General features: G+C 38.5%; 1 protein-coding gene across 1 annotated transcript in view; it reads right to left on the bottom strand.

The window, feature by feature from the left end:
• wdr90 (WD repeat domain 90) overlaps positions 1–19,347 on the bottom strand; it is a 23,889-nt gene extending 4,542 nt beyond the window's left edge. The window contains exons 1-36 of the mRNA XM_086065087.1: positions 19,013–19,347; positions 18,690–18,784; positions 17,960–18,136; positions 17,655–17,793; positions 17,391–17,564; positions 16,227–16,353; positions 15,929–15,993; positions 15,801–15,853; positions 15,599–15,727; positions 15,482–15,508; positions 15,339–15,407; positions 14,379–14,489; positions 14,086–14,231; positions 13,939–13,996; positions 13,678–13,796; positions 12,472–12,633; positions 12,252–12,373; positions 11,641–11,757; positions 11,203–11,438; positions 10,958–11,094; positions 9,671–9,801; positions 9,422–9,552; positions 8,041–8,202; positions 7,815–7,943; positions 7,189–7,322; positions 7,073–7,101; positions 6,911–7,009; positions 6,324–6,434; positions 6,171–6,247; positions 5,977–6,079; positions 5,721–5,842; positions 4,415–4,568; positions 4,128–4,318; positions 3,837–4,005; positions 2,479–2,599; positions 1,586–1,757 (exon numbers count right to left, since the gene is read on the bottom strand). Coding sequence (XP_085921213.1) covers positions 1,586–1,757; positions 2,479–2,599; positions 3,837–4,005; positions 4,128–4,318; positions 4,415–4,568; positions 5,721–5,842; positions 5,977–6,079; positions 6,171–6,247; positions 6,324–6,434; positions 6,911–7,009; positions 7,073–7,101; positions 7,189–7,322; positions 7,815–7,943; positions 8,041–8,202; positions 9,422–9,552; positions 9,671–9,801; positions 10,958–11,094; positions 11,203–11,438; positions 11,641–11,757; positions 12,252–12,373; positions 12,472–12,633; positions 13,678–13,796; positions 13,939–13,996; positions 14,086–14,231; positions 14,379–14,489; positions 15,339–15,407; positions 15,482–15,508; positions 15,599–15,727; positions 15,801–15,853; positions 15,929–15,993; positions 16,227–16,353; positions 17,391–17,564; positions 17,655–17,793; positions 17,960–18,136; positions 18,690–18,784; positions 19,013–19,025 — 4,311 coding nt within the window. The 5' untranslated portion in view covers positions 19,026–19,347. The remainder of the gene's footprint in view (positions 1–1,585; positions 1,758–2,478; positions 2,600–3,836; positions 4,006–4,127; positions 4,319–4,414; positions 4,569–5,720; positions 5,843–5,976; positions 6,080–6,170; positions 6,248–6,323; positions 6,435–6,910; positions 7,010–7,072; positions 7,102–7,188; positions 7,323–7,814; positions 7,944–8,040; positions 8,203–9,421; positions 9,553–9,670; positions 9,802–10,957; positions 11,095–11,202; positions 11,439–11,640; positions 11,758–12,251; positions 12,374–12,471; positions 12,634–13,677; positions 13,797–13,938; positions 13,997–14,085; positions 14,232–14,378; positions 14,490–15,338; positions 15,408–15,481; positions 15,509–15,598; positions 15,728–15,800; positions 15,854–15,928; positions 15,994–16,226; positions 16,354–17,390; positions 17,565–17,654; positions 17,794–17,959; positions 18,137–18,689; positions 18,785–19,012) is intronic.
• Positions 19,348–19,692: the final 345 nt, after the last annotated feature.

Below are 19,692 nucleotides of genomic sequence, written 5' to 3'. Positions count from 1 at the left end.
ACATTTTGTTTTTCATTTCAATCATTTATTTCATTCATTTGTAAAAAAAAAAAAAAAAAAAAAAAAAAAAAGACAAACGAAATTCTTCATCTTTGAATGAAAACGAGCAGAAAGAAGACAAGTCTTATTGTATCTGCCGCATTTCTCCAGAGTTCATTTACAAGTTAAAGTCATTTAAAACAACAACAGCAACATTTTAAATAAATAAATAAAATGAAATTGTGACAGCTAGTCTCCGAGTCACATCTGTACTGGGTTTACAAAAGATTTCGGACATTCGTGACAACAAAATTGGCAATGGCATAATGTTCAAACTTAATCTCGTTCATATTTCTCTAATAAGATTGATTTAGTCCTTCTTTTAAATGTAATTTTTTGAATTGGATTCTTTGATTTTGTTTATTAAGATTATAATCATAATCACAAGCTGATTCATTTTACCAAAACACAACGCTCTATCATTCAATAACAATTCTGCCAAGTTTATTTTATATCAAGTGTTGTAAGTATAGCACTCAAATCAGGTGATAATTATAGAGTCAAATTAATGACAGCCTTCCCTGCTGTTCCGCTTCGATTTTTCGCTTCAAGGACCCCAACACACCCAGAGCTGCCATGTGAAGGTGTGATTGGCCTGCTTCTACTAAATTAACTCTGCAGTAAGACAAGGTGAGGAGATGTAATGTAGGCGGGTCTTCGGGCACTCATAGGAGTACAGTATTGTTATTCCATTTCAACATCCATTTATAAAAAAATAAAACAAAATAAAAACTAACAAAGGGGAAAACCAGTACAGTAATCCCGTGCATAATCCTGGCTCACAATTTACAAATGTACCTATTAATCACTGCCATAGACGTCACAAATACATTTGAACTATTTCTTATTAGTTTAACATATTTTTCCATTTTTGTTAACAAGAGTATGAAAACCTGGATTATTTTTTTGTACATTTAGAACAGATAACAAATTTGTGATTAATCGTGAGTTAACTAGTGAAGTCTTGCGATTAAGTACGATTACAAATGTTAATTGCCTGATGCCCCTAATTTTTAATAATCTTTTCTTCTTTTTTTAAATACGTATTTTTTAAATTTTTAATTAATCTTTTATATATATATATATATACATATATAAGGAAAAGATTAATACAAATGAGGGGCGTCGGTCGATTACAATTTTTAATCGTAATTAATCGCATGACTTTACTAGTTAACTCACGATTAATCACAGATTTTATATCTGTTCTAATACAATTAAAAAAATCGATATAAATACTCTTGTTAACAGAAGGGGTAAAAAAAATTTAAACTAATAGAAACAGTTTAAATGAATTTTTGACGTCTATGGAAGTGGAAGTGAATGAGTTAACACGAGACAAAGATAACGACAATCAATAAAAATAAATCAATAAAAATAAAGCAAAAACTGCAGATTTTTCTCTCTGTTGTAAAAATACAAACAATACATATATATTAGTATATAATCTATTACAACTAATCGGAATCAGCCTAAAAAAGCTCCATTATCGCTCGGGCCCTTTTGACTACGTGCTTTTGTGATTTGCCACATCTGACATTGTTACCTTATTGTTGTGGCCGCTGACCAGCCGGATGCTGCTGTTGTCCAACCAGTCGATGTACCACAAGGTTCCCGTGGTGGTGCCCACAATGCCCATGTCCATTGTGTTGTCAAAGGCAGCGCTGACTGTGGTGCCATCCAGCATTATCTCCTGCTTTAGCACCACCGACGCCCTGCTGCGGGATGACCAAAGACAATGAGATCAATATGGCGAGTGGCTACCAAACACACGTGAACAGAATGTTTTGCCTTTTGATTGCGTCTTTGTGAAATCAATGAAAGTTAAAGGGTAAAACATGGTTATTTAGATTTAACATACAACTGCTCGGAAATTATTATGACAATGTTTTTATTTAAATGTCAAAATGCCTTTGTCAAATCACAGGGTGGCATTGGGCAACATATGATTATCATTAACATTCAGATCCTTTATGATTAATTAATTATCCCCCTTCAATAGAATGCCATTGAGTTCATCTACCGTGTACTAACCAGCAGTATTTCTAACACAACACTTCAGTCTGGATCATAATGTCTCTTTTACAGGTATACATGGACAAAAGGTACATTGAAACCTTTTTTTAAATGAATTCCACTCATCCTATTAATGTGCACCTGGTTACAGCACACCATGACAACCATTATATTGCGGATGGGTTTTCTACCCGTTATGTTACTAAACTCATGAAATAATAATTATATCCTCTCTCACTTTGCCCCCCCACCTCCAAATAATACTTCAATTTCAAACTCTGATTTGTCTACTAGTATGTACGTGAGTGTGAATACATTCTTTTTGTTTGTCTATACGAGCCTTGCGACTGGCTGGCGAGGTGAGCCAGCAAAATAATAGGATCTGAATAATGTTCAGTCGATGAAAGGTTCGCATCAACAAACCCATCTTTTCTGGACGCCTTGCCCTGAGGCTTCATGCGCCGCACAGCTTCTACCTCCCACAGTCGCAGCCAGTGGGTGTTGCTGCCTGTCAACAGCGTGTTCCCTCGACACAGCAACACACCTTCAGCAAAAAGAAGGAAAAAAAAAAACCTAATCAAATATCATAACAAACGTGTCAGGTGGCTCTGTCGGTGCAGCAAAGCTTCACAAATGAATCGCCTTTATTAGCAAGTAGGGGTGTCAGGCGATTAAAATTATTAATCGTAATTAATCGCATGACATAGTTAACTCACGATTAATCACACATTTGACATCTGTTCTAAGTGTACAATAAAATGTACCTTTTCATACTCATAACATAAAAGTGGACAAAAATGTTAGACTCATAGTAATATGGTTGCATCTTTTAGTCATTGATACAGTAATTTCATAATAATTCATAAAATTGAGTTAAAATTAACTCGTTCACTGCCATTGACGCCTATAGACGTCAAACATTTATTTCAACTATTTCTATTAGTTAAAAAAAAATCCACTTTTGTTAACAAGAGTATGAAAACCTTGAAAAAAATGTATTGCACATTTAGAACAGATATAAAATTTGTTATTAATCGTGAGTTAACTAGTGATGTCATGCGATTATTTACAATTTAATTTTTTTATCACCTGACGCCCCTAATTTTTAATAATATTTTTTTTAAACCGTGAGTTAACTATTAAAGTCATGAGATTAATTACAATAAAAAAAAATAATCACCTGACGCCCCTAATTTTTAATAATCTTTTTTTTTTAATCGTGAGTTAACTATTAAAGTCATAGGATTAATTACAATTTAAAAATGTAATCACCTGACACCCCTAATTTTTAATAATCTTTTTTTTTTAATCGTGAGTTAACTATTAAAGTCATAGGATTAATTACAATTTAAAAATGTAATCACCTGACACCCCTAATTTTTAATAATCTTTTCTTCATTTTTTTTTTAAGATTTAAAAAAGAAAAGATTATTAAAAATGAGGGGTGTCAGGCGATAAAAATTTGTCACATGACTTTACTAGTTAACTCACGATTTTATATCTGTTCTAAATATACAATAAAAAAAATCTAGGTTTTCATACTCTTGTTAACAAAGTGGGAAAAAAAATTTAAACATAGAAATAGTTAAAATGAATTTTTGACGTCTATAGCTGTCGATGGCAGTGAATGAGTTAAAAATATGTAGTACTGTATTGTAAAAAAATTAATGTGATATTGATTTGTGTTGGTCATATTTCTGCCACGAGATGGCATAATTGCATTTGTAAGACAGTGATAGCTTAGTGCATTTTTCTTCAACAAACAAACAGCAAATATTTACCAATCTCTCCCTCATCAGCCTCCCATGTCATGAAGCAGCTCTGTGTCTTGATGTCCCAAACGCAAAGGTGTCCTCTGTTGGTGGCGGTGAATAGCAACGACTCCGAATGGTAGCACAGAGCTGTCAGCTCCACATCACCCACCTCGACTGGTGCCCTCGCTCTCTGAAGCTAAAAGCATGGCCACGGATAAAGTAAGTAAGTCGTTTTTTTTTGGGGGTTTTTTTAAAAAAAATTTATCAAAGAACATCAACTGTAATGGATTCAAAGCAAGGATCCTTGCAGGCGCTTACTTTGAGGTCACCATCATCCTCATGACTGTTGAAGAGGCCGAAGTAAACACCTTGGCTGCCTACACAGGCCAGCTGGGCGGCCACAAAGGGGCTGAAGGCTGCGTCGTGGATCGCTCCCAAACCACTCTCACTGGAGAGCATCTGGAAGGTCGAGCTGCTCCACACAGCCACTGCCGGGTCTGAGAAGTCTCCTAATATGGTGGGGGAATAGAAGCGAATTGGGCTTGAGTCATAAGAAATCATCAATTGGAGTTACATGTTTTTTTGGTCCTCTTTACCCCACTAACCTATGGAGAGCAAGAATCGATCATTTTTGGAGAAAGCGAGACTCTGCACTGCCCCTCTGTGGTAGGAAATGGTATTCAGACAAGCGCCACTCTGGACGGCCCAAATGCAAATGAGGCTCTTGTTGGCACTTTTACTCGCAGCAGAGGCCATTATCTGGAGAAATGATAACACGGGTAATAGTTACCAATAGTAACAATAGTTCAATGGTAACGCAGGTCAATAATAGTTGAAAATATATATATTTTCTAGGGGTGTGCCCCAAAAAATAGATTCTCATAAGAATCACAATTCTCATTTAGTACGATTCAGAATCGATTTTAAATGCCCCAAAATTAATTTTATTTAAATGTTATACTGTCTTCCCTTTGTGCCTTTATTGGGAGCGCTGTTCATGTTGTACCCAATTTGGCCACTTAGGGGCACTGTGGTTCCACACGGTCTGAGATACACTGTTAAGTTGTAGCCAAATTAGAGAGTAGAAGGAAAAAGTCACGATCAAGTTATTCCAATAAAAGTTGTGGGGGGTGGGGTGGGGGGGGGGTTCAGCGTGGAGCCGTTTTTTTGAGTGATAAAAGTGCCGCGAGTAGAGCACTAATTAGCATTAGCGAGTCAGACTGGAGTAGATCATTACGATTCCTTGAACATCTATAAATTGAAGCAAAAATCATTGTCAATCACATCAATTTGAATAAAAAATCTTTCCTAACCAAAAATCGATTCTGAATCGAATCGCGCACCCAAAAAACGGAATCGAATTGTGAGACATTCAAAGATTCCCACCCCTAATATTTTCTCATCAATTTGTAGTTTATATGTAATAATATGCGCTTTCAAGTTATTAACGGCACTCTAAAACGTGGCTAGTGACAAAAATTGGTTTCATAGCAAAGTAAGAGAGTCTGTTTCTCCTGGTGAAATTGAGGTAAATATAGTAGCCTTCCTGCCCTATAGGGCTTTTCTTGTCCAGATAATTGGAGACAGAGTGCGTTCTGGGAGGCACCTGCTGCTCCACTCCGTGATTAGGCTTAAAAATAGAAAACAGCTCCAAAATGCGCCGCCTGTTACACGCCTGCTGAGAAAATCATGAAATGGCCCTTTGGTTCACTTTCTCTTCTGTGGTGATACTTTGATATGGAACAAATCAATATATTGTATATCTCGCATCACATGGACCTCAGTTTGAATAGAAGCCCGAAAGTGGAAAAATCTTCTTCTTTTTTTCTGTGGGGAATTTTTTCCCCCCAATAATCTGTGGTACAGCTCACATTGTCCAATACTATTTTTCAGTAATATCAAAACTCATACCTGAGCGTCATTTGAGATAGCAAGACAAGAGATCTCTTCCCTGTGGCCCTGCAAATGTCTCTGACGCCCTGAGTTGACATTCTCCACCACCACCACACCACCGCAGGAGTATGCAAATAAACCTGTGATGACAAAAAAATAAAAAATTACCAAATGTCTCCTGCGTGAAGAGGAGCTACAGTACACTTGTTCACTTTTCATCTCATTTGTACTGAATTTACAGTAATGCTTTTATTATGCAGTATATGAGAATGACCTTGGTCAGGGCTCCAAACCAAGTTGTCACGACCGTTGCCATTGTAACCAATTACTGCCTTCAGTGTCATGCCTGCTTCCCCTGGCTGAGCAATCACAGCAGTCTGGATAAAAGAAAATATTCTGACTGGTCAAAAAAAAAACAAAAAAAAAAAACATATGACATGTTTTTGTATGTCGGAATGACATGTTTACCTCATCAAGTGTGGAATTCTTAAATCGTGGTATGAAGTGTCTATAACAATCTGGACGCACGCGCTTCTCATTAAAATCTACAAAATGGCAAAGATTACGCAACAAATATATGCATGTTTTATTACTAATGTGCCAGTGAAGTTGGGGACTCACCATTGTTTTGAAGATTGATACTCCTTCTGATGGTATCGTCTACTTCTGTGATTTTCAAGAAGGATGTGGCAGGCTTGTGGTGAAAACCGGGCTCTGAACCAGTGGCTGTGACTGCAACAAATGGAGTTGAGACGGCATCGCTAAAGTCTCAAAAGACACAGAATAAAGCTACAAAATTCAACCCCGTCACGGTTCTCGACAGAAAAGCCAAATATAGTTTAAATACAGGCAGTGCCTATAAATCGGTTGCTAGGCAACAAGCTGCTCGAAGCTTGTCACTGCTTTCAAGGCACCCCTGAATCATCATTAATCTCTTACGGTCCCAACATTGGCTTTGATTTCGTAGTTCTGGATTTAGAAATGAAGCCTGGAGGCACAAATCAATATTGGCAATTATTTACAAATTGCTCCAAATTGGATTGATATCATTGAAAATGAAAGTCAATTTTCCTCAGCAGAAAAGTTGTTAGTGAAAAATCGACAACTTTATTATGGTAATCCTTCACATTAATCAGTGCCCAATAGATCTTAGTTCTAATTGTCAGACTCAGACATGTTTCTAATCTTTTATTTTATTTTATTATTACCGTCCAGCTCGACTTCGGTGGGGTCCATGGCGCTCACATCCAGTGGCGGTGGAGGAGACAAGGGTCGGGGTGCCCTTTCACGAGGCATCTCATCCACAGCTGTCATTTAAAACAGCCAATCAGATCGTGTGCAGCAGTAGTCGATTGCTGAGGTTATTGTACCTGAGGTGATTGCAAATCGCGATGATAAACTGTGGGCAGAAACAAAGCATCAAGGAAAAATTAAGAGACACACATTTTCATTCAAAAGTACTACGTTTTTTAAAAGTGATTAGTACCGGACGGTACGTAGCAAGTCAACTGGCTGTGCCAGGAAGTCCCAAAGGAAAATGGCGTCCCCCACTGAGACCACACCTTGCTGTCCAGGGGTGAAGCTCACCTGGTTGATGGGCTGACTATGACCTATAAACATCTGGGACACAAAATACATGCTTGAGTTACTACACTATATACAGTAGAGTACTTTAGACCAGGGATTGACAAACTAGAGTGATGTGAGAAATTATTTTACTTAAATTCCCAAAATTCTTTTTTTATTATTTACTAGTGTCGGCCAAAAGCTCCTATGTTACAATTTGGTAAATTTCAGATTTTTGCACAAATTTATAATATTAGTCCATGTGTGAATGTTTTTTTTTTTTTTCAATTATTGACTAATTTAAAGTGATGAAAATGGCATGCCCAGATTTACCACTGAGCAAGTGAGGAAATTGAGATGAGATCATCAGTTTCTGTATGCACTTTTTTTTTTCCATTTGGTATTGTGCTGTGAGATTTTTCTAATGTAAAATAATGTCTGGCAAAGACTGCTACTATTAACATGAAATATCAGAGTACCTCTTCAATTGAACCCAGTTGCGCCCAAAAAGGTAAAAATACGTTAATAATTAAAATTTCTGTGTACCTGCGAGTTCGTAGTCAGCTGCATGTTATAATCCCACACTTTGACTGCATTATGTCCCGCCGTGACCAAAAAACGTCGGTCTTCGCTCACAGCCAGAGAGGAACACCAGTGCTTGTGCACCTTGGACACCTGTTGCACAAAAAAAAAAGCAGTCTGAAGTAAATCTCATTTAGTCAGCTTAGTCTGGGGGGGGATGGACAAAACAGAAAACGCTACAATACTCTACCTGCCGGAGCAGACTACCCGTCTTGGTGTTGACCCAGAGGATTTTGTTAGCGGATGTCGCTACCAACAAATGCTCAGGGGAGGCTGAGGAGAAGCAGACCTTCAGCGCAGAATCCAGGAAGTGGCTCTCCGAATCCAAAATACTCACGTCGAGGCGGAGTGACTGAAGGAGGGAAAATAAGGATACAGTGGTGCCCTGAGATGAAAATAATTTGCTTAATATTGTACTCTAAAAAACATACATTCAACGTAAAGAAATTAAACCTCTTAAGCTACTTTTTTTTTTTTTTGCTTCAATTCAGTGGACAATGTGATGCTTCTTCTAGTGTGCGTGCCTTAGGAGCCTGGTGGCATTATTTTGCTAAACAGTGCTTTATTCTACAGGTATATAAAATGAAGTTAAAGTGGAAGTCAACCTTAAACATATCTTGACAATAATATGTGACCTCAAAACGTGACATTCTGATTAATATTAATTTTTGGTTAAGAAGCAAAATCCAGCCGTTTTTATCCATCTCAGGGGGCGGCCATTTTGCCACTTGCTGTCGACTGAAGATGACATCAATGTTGCTCAGGGCTCAGGCGACGACCAATCACAGCTCACTTGTTTTCTGAAGCTGCGCTATGATTGGTTGTTACCTGAGACCTGAGCAACATTGTTGTCATCTTCAGTCAACAGCAAATGACAAAATGGCTGCCCTGAGATGGATCAAAACGGCTGGATTTTGCTGCATAACGCAATATTAACCACAATACCATATTTAGACTAGTGTGGCTGCATAGGACATATTAACTCATTCACTGCCATTGACGGCTATAGACGTCAAAAATTAATTTGAATTATTTCTATTAGTTTCACATTTTTTTCCCACTTTTGTTAACTAGAGTATGAAAACCTAGAAAAAAAAATTATTGTAAATTTAGAACAGATATAAAATGTGTGATTAATCTTGAGTTAACTAGGGAAGTCATGCGATTAATTACAATTTAAAAAAATTAATCGCTTGATGCACCTAATTTTTAATAATCTTTTCTTTTCTTTTTTTTTAAAGATAAAAGAAAAAAGATTATTAAAAATTAAGGGCGTCAGACGATACTTTTTTAAAATTGTAATTAATCGCATGACTTCAATAGTTAACTTACGATTAATCAAAAATTTTATATCCGTTCTAAATGTACAATAACAAATTCTAGATCGTCACACTCAATAAAATGTGAAACTAATAAAAATAGTTCAAATGAATGTTTGACGTCTATAGCCGTCAATGGCAGTGAATGAGTTGATGTAAAAAAAAAATTGGGGTGGGGGGGGGGGGGGGTTGACTTCCCCTTAAAGATACATCAGTGTGGCATTTCTGCACAGATGGGAGACAAAAAGGTACCTCTTCGAGAGACAATGCATCAGCAATAGTAATGGTGTACTCAGAGGGCCCAACAAAAGCCAGACAGTGGCTGTCACTGCTCACTGCAAGAGCATCAGGAGCACGACCAGTGCCTCGGGCAACCACACCACCTAGACCATCAGGCAGTCAAGAAATGAATCTGTTGTACCAGGGATGTCATATTTCAATTAGCTGTCGAGTTGACAGTGACCGTATGATGATGTGGCCCAGGTGAACGTGTGTACGCACAGACAACTCGGATGACGTGGCTGTCATTGTCGCAGGAGTTGTAGAGTGCCAGAGAGCCCTCGGAGGCGGCGCTGTACATGCAGTCGCCGTCGGGAGAGAAGGCAAGACCCACCACTTCCCCTCTGTGATGACTACCACATTGGGATGGAGACAAATATGCAGTCGAAACACAATCACGCTCATTATTGTGATATTTGTGTTGAAATGCTATTAAATGAAATAGAACAGCAAAACCCATGCTCCATATTTAAGATCAAGGTAAATTACTATCACCAAACTGAAGTTGGGGCTGGACAAATAAAGTTATAGTCTCTCATAATCTATTCTAGAATATTTTTATAGAATCAATTCAATTTATTCAATCAATTAATCGGATACATTTTAATTTTGCATTCAAATCAATTACAAAAGCATTTTTTCCCCTGATTATTGTTTATTAACCAGTGACTGGTGTTTATTCCGTCCTTTGTATTCATATAGTGATCAAAAAAGTATGTTACCGGTTCAAGTCATTGATTCCAAAATAAAAACAGATGTTTATAATTGTAATATTTGGATTAAACACAGAATATAATCAGTCTTCTTTCATGAAGGACTACAGAAATATGTGGACAATTACTGTTGATATGTTGAAATCTGATTATTTGGACAATTTTAAATTTAAAAAAATGAATCCAAACAATTACTTGATTATTAACTCATTCACTCCCAGCCATTTTCACTGAAGTAATCTCCTTTGCTCCCAGCTGTTTTACTGGATTTTGACAGATTTTGCAAGACCCACAGAATATTGTGTTCTATTGCTATAAAAACATGGAACCTACCAAAAAAAAGATTAGAGTATATTCATCTGTTTCCGTTCTGCAGCAATTAGCAATAGAATATAGCTAAGTTTCATCATTATTTATAAACCTGTTGAAAATACTGGGAAAAAGAGCTTGTTGCAAAATGGCCCTGGCTGATCTCTTATACTTTGCTGCCACCTGTTGGCCGTTTTTTTGTAATAAATGCCATTGCTTTAAGCGACCTCTTCAGGTCAGAAGCTGCATCAAAGCCTTTTGTATGCTAGAGCATTAAAAAAACATTACAAACTTATAAATACGTTTTTGGGAGTGAAGGACAATGTATTAAAAACGTATTTATAAATTTTTGGGTTTGAATGCGTTAAAATAGTTATCGATGAATTTGATAATTGACTGTCGATGAATCGATTAATTTTGGCAGCTCTAACAATCTATTCTAGGAACTATAGTTGAATTGGCGCATTGGCACATTTTCCACACATACTTGTGCTCAGCCAACAGCTTGCCACAGGAGATATCGAAGACTCTGACGATGCCTGAGCTGAAGCCACAAGAGAAGATCTGCTCGCTGGGGTGAAAGGCAACCGAACACGGCTTATCTTCCGACACAAAGTCGTACAGCTGTGAACAACAAGTCGTCGTGGAACTAAGCTCTCAAATCAAAGTAAAATGCTGATCACTTTTTCTAGAAATAAATATTTGGATTTCATCCACATGCCAAATATTGACCTGCTGCAAGGAGTCCATCGACCAAATGCGCACGGAGCCGTCGGCAGAGGCTGTTGTGAGATGCCGACGGATCCCATCCACGCTGAAGCCAAGCACGGCGCCCGTGTGCGACCTCATCAGCGTGCTGTAACCCCGACTGCTCACATCGAGGAAACCCAGGTTACCAGTAAAGGTGGCAGTCAGGACGCGCATGCTGTCTGACGACACGGATACCAGGCTCACGGGACCCTCGTGTTCTAGAAAGCAATTGGGTTGAAAAATTTTAACTCTTGTCGACTTTCTCGCTTGAAAATGAGGTGAGAAAGGAGAACTGGCGAGGCAGATGTGCGTCTGAAATGTCTGAATTCGTTCATGTGATAACAATGTCTTTACTTCCAGCTCATTGGTTGTGCATTCAAGCTTTAAAGATGACATTATGGTGCACTGCGTCGTGCCTACCAGCTTCAAGGAAGACGGCAGAAAAATCCAGAGGCCACAGCCGCAGGAAGCCATCTTCGGAGCCCGTGGCGCAGAAAGAGGAGCGCACGCTGAGGCTGTTGATGGCGATACCTGGATCTGGGAAAAGCACACATTTTCAGCAATTAAAAAAGAAAAGAAAAAAAAACCTTCCTTCCTTCCAACTGAGGCTGGGCGATATGGTCTTACGATACAATTTTGTATTTTTCTCACAAAAATCTAATTTCCTGAGTTAAACGATTTTTCCTCTTTGGCATACAGAAAAAGCAATGACATTATTCAAAACAAGTTAAAAGTATTTTCTTACATTTCCCTTTAAAATTCTATTTTCTTAACAATTTATGGGAAAAAGAGATATACAAAATAATTGATTAATGGTTTTATTAATCATTGACTCCACTGGGCTGTTTTTTTTGTCACCCAGAGAAAAATGTAATTATGATTTTGCTCCTGTTTGTATCTTAGCGGGAACTGAACTGACGCTTTTTTTTTGTTGCTACTTCTGCATCCTCTGACTGCGCTTTTGTCAATAACCACCCCCCATTTTCTTCTCAGCCTTGGTTAGTGCAAGCAGTGCACCTCAGGAAACCCACCTTTGTTGAGGGTCCACTTCTCCTGCTGCTCCTGCTGCACTGGAAACAACCATCTGACATTTCGAATGACGACCCTGGTGTAGTCAATCTCAAAGATGTGGCCACTCCTGCAGCTTGCAAACCTGCAGGGGGAAAAAAAAACCCATCGTGAACTATGAAGCCAGATCCTTGCTAAATTCACACACTTTCATAGATAAAGCGATTCAGATTGATCACTCACAGCAGCCTATCATCAATATGCTGTCCGGGTGAGTCCCCCTCCTCAAAGGCCACATCGGTGAAGTCCAATGGGCGATATTCACCGAGGTTGATTGGGCATGAGCGCAGTGTGCCTTGGCGTACCCGCCACAGACGAATGCTGTCATGACCACACGACACCAGCCTGAGTGGGCCGAGAGCGGTTCGAAAAACCAAAAATCAAGAAAAACACATTCTTCAGTTAGTGTAAGGGAACAGCAAAACACTTACACACATTTTAAAGTGGAAGTCAAACTTGAACATTTTGTGAAAAACGTGACATTTTGATTGATTTGTGGAATAAGAGTCTGTTTGTTTGTTTTTAAAAGGGGGTATGAAGCAAAATCCAGCTGCTTTTATCCATCTCAGGGGGCGGCCATTTTACCACTTGCTATCGACCGAAGATGACATCACAGTTGCTCAGGGCTCAGGCAACGACCAATCACAGCTCACCTGTTTTCTGTGATTGGTTGTTACATGAGACCTGAGCAACATTGATTCTCATCAGCAGTCGACAGCAAGTGGCAAAATGGCCGCCCACTGAGATTGATAAAAACGGATGGATTTTGCTGCTTAACTCATATTAATAATGCAATATTAAACAGTATAGCATATTTAGACCGGGGTGCTGCATAGAACATGTAATTGCCCACAAAAAAAATTTTTTTTTTGACTTGGTTCACTCCCAGCCATTTTCACTGAAGCAATCCCCTTCGCTCCCGGCTGTTTTACTGGATTTTGACAGATTTTGCAAGGCCCACAGAATATTGTGTTCTATTGCTATAAAAACATGGAACTTACCAAAAAAAAGAAGAGTTTCCTCTTTCCATCAGGAAAAAAAAAGTATATTTCTATCTGTTTTGCAGCAATTATCATTAGAATATCATTATTCACAAATCTGTTTAGAACTGTGGGGAAATTAGCGTGTTTGCAACATGGCCCAGGTTGGTCTCTTATACTCCGCTGCCACCTGCTGGCCATTTTTTGTAAGTACTACCATTGCTTCACCCGTTCTCTGCAGTTCAGAGGCTGCATCAAAGCTTTCTGTATGCTCTCGCATTAACCCCCCCATAAACAACGTATAAACACGTCTTTGGGACACTTAAAACATTTTAAATAGCACGCATTTATACGTTTTTGGAAGCAAATGAGTTAATGAAGCTAACAATCAAAGAAGACGGGAGCGTACCTTGTCTCATCAAAGTTTGCACATTTCATGCTTTTAATGTCCACATCCAGTTTTGTCTTGGCAAACATGCTCACTTCTCCGCCGTTGCCGACATTGGCCGTGTTCCAGACAACCACCAACTATTACACATAATAACAAAGATCAGTCAACTGCATGCACTGAGCGAAAAGGAAAGCAATCACGGCATTTGGTTTGAAATTATAACTTGCAGCTTTTAAAACAGTACATAGTGGGTTATGATTAGGCATCGGAAGTACTTGCCGTTTTGCCGCGGCTGTCTTTCCCCACGCCACAAAGAATGCTGCCACTGTACGAGAAGCTTTGAAAAGACGAGTACATAATTATAGTTTGCAAAGTGCTAGCCTCTACTGTGCGCATAAGAGAACTCTCTCTTTATCCTCTGATTACCTTAGCGAGGTTACCGAATGAGCATGCATCCTGAACATGGCCATACAATTTCCTTTGAGGTAGTTCCATATTCGAACCACACAGTAATTGCCACTTTGCGCAGAGGCCAGCAGTGTGGTGTTGCCGTTAAAAGCCAGTGCAGACACCTGACATACAAACACAAAGTTATCATGTGAATCAAAAGGGAGCAGGGTTTAAAAGCACGTTTCCGACACTGAAATTATCCAGCCATGCAATGCAGTAATACATTTCCGTTTCCTCACTAGTCGCGGCTGAGTTGGAGGCCATTTTACCTTGTCCGTGTGGCCAATGAAGAACCTCTGCTCGCTAGAGTCTATTTTCATAGAGACAACAATGGCGTGACATGGATAAACCACGGAATCGCCTGAGATGGTCCATAGGGCCTAAAATAAAAATCACACCAATGACATTTAAAAAAATATATATATATATATATATTAGGGGTGTCAAAATTAGTGCGTTAATTTTGAGTTCATTTGAAGTTCCTTTAAAACCACTATTTTTTTTTCTGCAACGTAGCAGACAGGTCCACGTCAAAATTAATAATAATGCATATATTTGTGGAGACTGGGGTCAGGTTGTATTTTACTATTTTAAAAATGTGCAGAAGTTACTTCATGTTAAAGATTAGATAGTTCTTAATATGAAAAGAAGCTGTCACCAATGTCTTACAAATGCAATTATGCCATCTAGTGGCAGAAAAATGACCTCAACACATCAATATCACGCATGTTTTTTACAACACAGTACATATTTTTAATGGTATTTGATGAGTTACAAGTTACTTCATGTTAAAGATTAAGATAGTTATTAATATGAAAATAAACATCGCCACCGTCTTGCAATTATGCCATCTAGTGGCAGAAAAATGACTTCAACAAATCAATATCACACTCATTTTTTTACAGTACACCTTTTTATTTTTACCTAAATTTTATGAATTCTTATGAAATTACTATATCAATGACTAAAAGATGCAGCCATATTTCTATTAGTTTAACATGTTTCCCCACTTTTATGTTAACAAGAGTATTAAAACTTAGATTTTTTTTTATGTTATTGTACATTTAGAACAGATATCAAAGTTGTGATTAATCGTTGAGTTGACTATTGAAGTCATGCGATTAATTGTGATTACAAATTTTAATCGCCTGACACCCCTAGTTTATATCGGTAGAAAATGTGTACATTTGTAAAAATACATGATGTTGAAATGATCTAAATAAGCCTACACATTTGGTGGTGGCTCCTCCAAAACCAATTATCCTCCTGAGCCTGAGAATCGGGTCTGGCAACAGCTTCTATGACAAGAGAAGAAAGGCTGAATGCAGAGATGCCCTTTTATGGGAATTTTCTGCCAAGCATTTTATCTTACCTGCGCCTCTTCAGAGCTGTCAGCAACCTGACAAGAAGAAGAAGAAAAGAAAAAAAAAAGATTCAAGTGAGGGCTATTATATCAATGACATTTTTTCACTTTTCTACAAAGCTTCACCTCCTCTTCTATTTCCTCCTCGTTGACAACCGAGGGGGGTGTGGAGTGTCGACTGGAGGACGGCGATACGTGCTCAGGATCATCCACCGCCTCAGTGACGACTTCAGGCAGCTCGGGGATGTCGCTCACCTAACGCCAAAGCGAGAGCAGCAGATTGGACGGTTTGCACAACAAGCAGCAGGCTATTTTTTGTTGATCTTACTAATTCGGGGCTGGGGAGTTGGGATTCTTCTTCCATGAGGCTGGGCAAGTTTGCTGGAAAAAATATCAGAGAGTCATCGGCAAAAAAAGAAATGCATCCATTTATACGAGCGCTTTGAGATAACTCACATTTTTCCACCTTTAAAGGACCTTTTCGTATGATGCCGCACTTCAGATCTTCTTCTAACGGAAACCTGGTAGAAGGCAGACGAGGGCTTCAATGTGCCTTGTGTCTCTGATCTTTGTGATATTAACGTTTAGAGCTCTGACGGAGGTTATTGACAGATCACAGTATAAAAGAGGCTATTGACTTTAGCTTAACTGTCTCAATATTTCATTTCAAATCTGAAAAATCGTTTGTTGTCTAAAAGTTGAGAACAAACGATAAATTCAACCTTTTAAAATCCCCCCCCCAAGGAGAGGTCACCTGATGTAATTGTAGCAATTATGCCAGGTGCGTCCCTCGGGCACAGGAAACATCATGTCTCTGGGCATGTGTCCAATGCCGTCCGAAGTGGGCAGTCTCATTTGCTTTGCTTCGTGGTACGAAACCTCTGTTGCGAGAGATGATTGGACGTGGAGATGAGAGAGGTGACATCAAAAAATTGGAATGCAGACTCATGTCATGAACTTCTGTCTCATGTTCATCTTTTCATCTGAATCCCAAATGTCTTCAGTATACAAAAAAAAAAACTAAACAAAAGGAAGTGACCTTGCTGCTCCAACACTTTTGGAGGGACTGTATGCATATGCCTTTGCACCCTGGGTTGATTCTTAGTATTATAACCTCGCTACGGAGAAATAGACAGTTAATTTTTTGTTTAAAAAAAAAAGGGGAAAAAAAGTTATTGTTTGCAGTACAGTAATGCAAAGGACTCTATCCATTTTCTCAACTGCTTATATACACTAAAATTAATCAACATTAACTTTTTTTTTTATGCGATGGGGCTACTTCAATGCAACAAATATTACAGTTGTTGTGGGACTGTGCAATTAATCGAAATTCAATTGCGATTTCAATTACTGTATTACACTCGATGATCACAAAATTGCCATAATCATGTTTTTTTTTTTTTTATTACATTTCGATTAATTGCACAGCCCTACAACTGTAATATCTGTTGCAGTTAATCAAAATTCAATTACAACTTCAATTATTACACTCCACCATTACAAAATTGCCAGTCGTAAAAAATAAATAAATATTGAAATCGTTTAAATGTTACAACAGTTCTATGGCAATTTATTAGTGTACAGCAATGCGACTCCAATGCACGATGCTTGTTTATACAAGGAACCTATACATTTGTCCTTGAATTTATTTTTATTTTTATTATTATTATTAATTTTATAAATGTTGTTTGGTCCAAAAGGAACTTTTATAATTAGTGTTTCAAAGAATTTTATTTAAAACTTATTTAATTTTTCTATTAAGATCGTTTGAATAATCGTGATTTCAATTATAACTGAAATAATCGTGATGAATATTTATTTATTTTAATAATCGAGCAGCCCTAAGTTGTATTGTAAATCATTCAATATAACATAATTCATTGATGAATTTCTATGATGAGGATGCTGGGAGTCTCACCAGGATTAAACAGCAGGTCACTGGTAAACAAGTTTTTAACAGTCATGTAGGCGAACAGCTTGACGCTCTTAAGGTGACTGTAGTAGAGATTGTTGAGGTAGATGGTGAGCGTACGCTGCAGATCCATCATCAAACAGGTCCAGCGGACCTTAGTGGGTGCTGAAGGTCTGTAACCTAACCACAGGAGCGAAAACTGTCAAAGCGCTGTAGGTGATGACAACATTGCTGTACAGGTAAGAATAACGCGCATGGTGCGTTTTTTACGTTGTCGTGTAGACCTGGCTGTCGTTTCAGCAACCCAATCAAATTCAGGGCCGCACTGGAACGGGAAGCGCAGCGACGTGTTCGTGAATTTGAACTCTTTGAACGTGTTGGAGATGGATATGCGGACCACGCGGCCATCCTATGAGTCACAACACGTAAAGAGGGAGGGGCTTAAGCAGACAATTCGTCAATTAACTTGGAACATGGAATATCTGCATTTGGAAGAGACTTCGTAAATCTCGTAAATCAAGGTACCATTGCAAGTAGCTGGTGAGTCAAACGTGTGCAACATCAGCCAAAAGTACCTCTGCTATGACATCCAGGACGATCAAAAATTGTTTTCCTGGCTTGGGCTTGAAGAGGACGTAGAGATATCGGCCTGTCAGACCCAGAGACCGGTGCGGGTTTTTAGGAAGCTTGATGCAACCGTCATCGGATTCAGAACCCCTGATCCGATACACTGTACTGTTGAGGATCTTGTCCTAAGGGTATGGTAAATGGGAAGTAGTAGCTGCTATTAGAAATTGGTACAACATAACTAAGGATGCTATATTTAAAAATTTAAAAACTAGAAAAAATACTGTACTATTCATGCTTTCAATTTTCTAAAGTTGATTGCCAATGCCAGCCCATTGCAGAGTACACGTAGACAACCAGTCACACTTATGGACAATTTAGAGTGGCCAGCAGGTGGCAGCGGAGTATAAGAGTTCAACCTGGGCCATGTTGCAAACAAGCTAATTTCCCCACAGTTCTAAACAGATTTGTGAATAATGAATTCATGAATTTAACATGCCTATTTTTGGAATTTTGGTAGGCAGCAAGAGTACCTTGAGAAAACTTTAAAAACACAAGCAGAACATGCAAACTGCACAGAGAAAATACTCAAAACTGTGGGGCAGACATGTTAATCATCACTAGTCCACCATTCTACCATAAACTTGTGGTCAGTGTGTACTAGTCTCAGCTTTTATCTGCAAGGGTTTGAACCTTGACAGATGCAGTGCAGTTTACGTCATACATCACAATGGTTACCGTGTATATTGACACATATCCTTGTTTGGATGCCTTGAGCCACTCTGAAAGTCGGAACTGTTTGAATATGTTGACGTAAGGATGCTGCCAACCATCTAGAAAGCAGAAATTGGCCATTCGAGTTAGACATCAAAGCAACACTTTTCAGACATCATAGTTGTTCGATTGTGTAACTGTCTAGGCAAGTCAATGGCTGTCATTCAAAGTACATTCGAACAGGTTCCCCGAACTGCAAATGCAAGCAAATGGCAAACAAAGTTGTAAAGTGCTGCCATTAAAGCTGGCATATTCGCCGAAGGTCATTTTAACTGTAAATGTCGTACCTTTGGCGGCCATTGGCGGGGAACACTTCCAAAAGTCCCGTGGACTTAATCGTGCGGGATCTTATCCAAAGTCGGGAGACAACTCGCCCAACTGTTTTCATGTACATTTACACACATTAGCTTAGATACATACAGTAGTGCTAAACACGAAACAAAATGCCCTCTTTGTTGACAAGTGTCTTTTTTCTTTCAACTGTATTAGCTTCAAAGAGGCAGTCCGGGTTTTTTTTTAGTAGAACTCTAATTACAAAAATGAATTGACAACCATCGAAGCGATCCTATCCTTCCCGCTTCGTTTTCCGCCGTTTCCGATCGGCTCCTGACGTCATTACGTAACGAACGTCGATTTGGTTTCGAACACTTATGGGTAATGTAGTTCACAGAAAAACCGCTCCTCTCATTGGATTCCAGCGAAAACAACAAATCTTCGAGAGGAACCAAACAACAGCATTAACCCAAACCGAAATCTGATGATTTTGACATTTTTGCCAAAAACATAACAGAACAGTTATTATACAATAATAAAATACATTATGTATTATATTATATAACACGATGCAATTCAACAATACAATATAACATTTGACAATGAATGAGCAACAATGGCTATTTTCAAAATGAAACATCCCATCTGCCTATCTACCTTTGCTCATCCCTGCTCTAAACATTAAAATATAATA

The sequence above is a fragment of the Leptonotus elevatus genome, chromosome 20 (assembly GCF_054856555.1).
Source record: "Leptonotus elevatus isolate MCC_2025b chromosome 20, RoL_Lele_1.0, whole genome shotgun sequence".
Lineage (NCBI taxonomy): Eukaryota > Metazoa > Chordata > Actinopteri > Syngnathiformes > Syngnathidae > Leptonotus > Leptonotus elevatus.
This window is presented reverse-complemented; position numbering and strand designations above follow the sequence as displayed.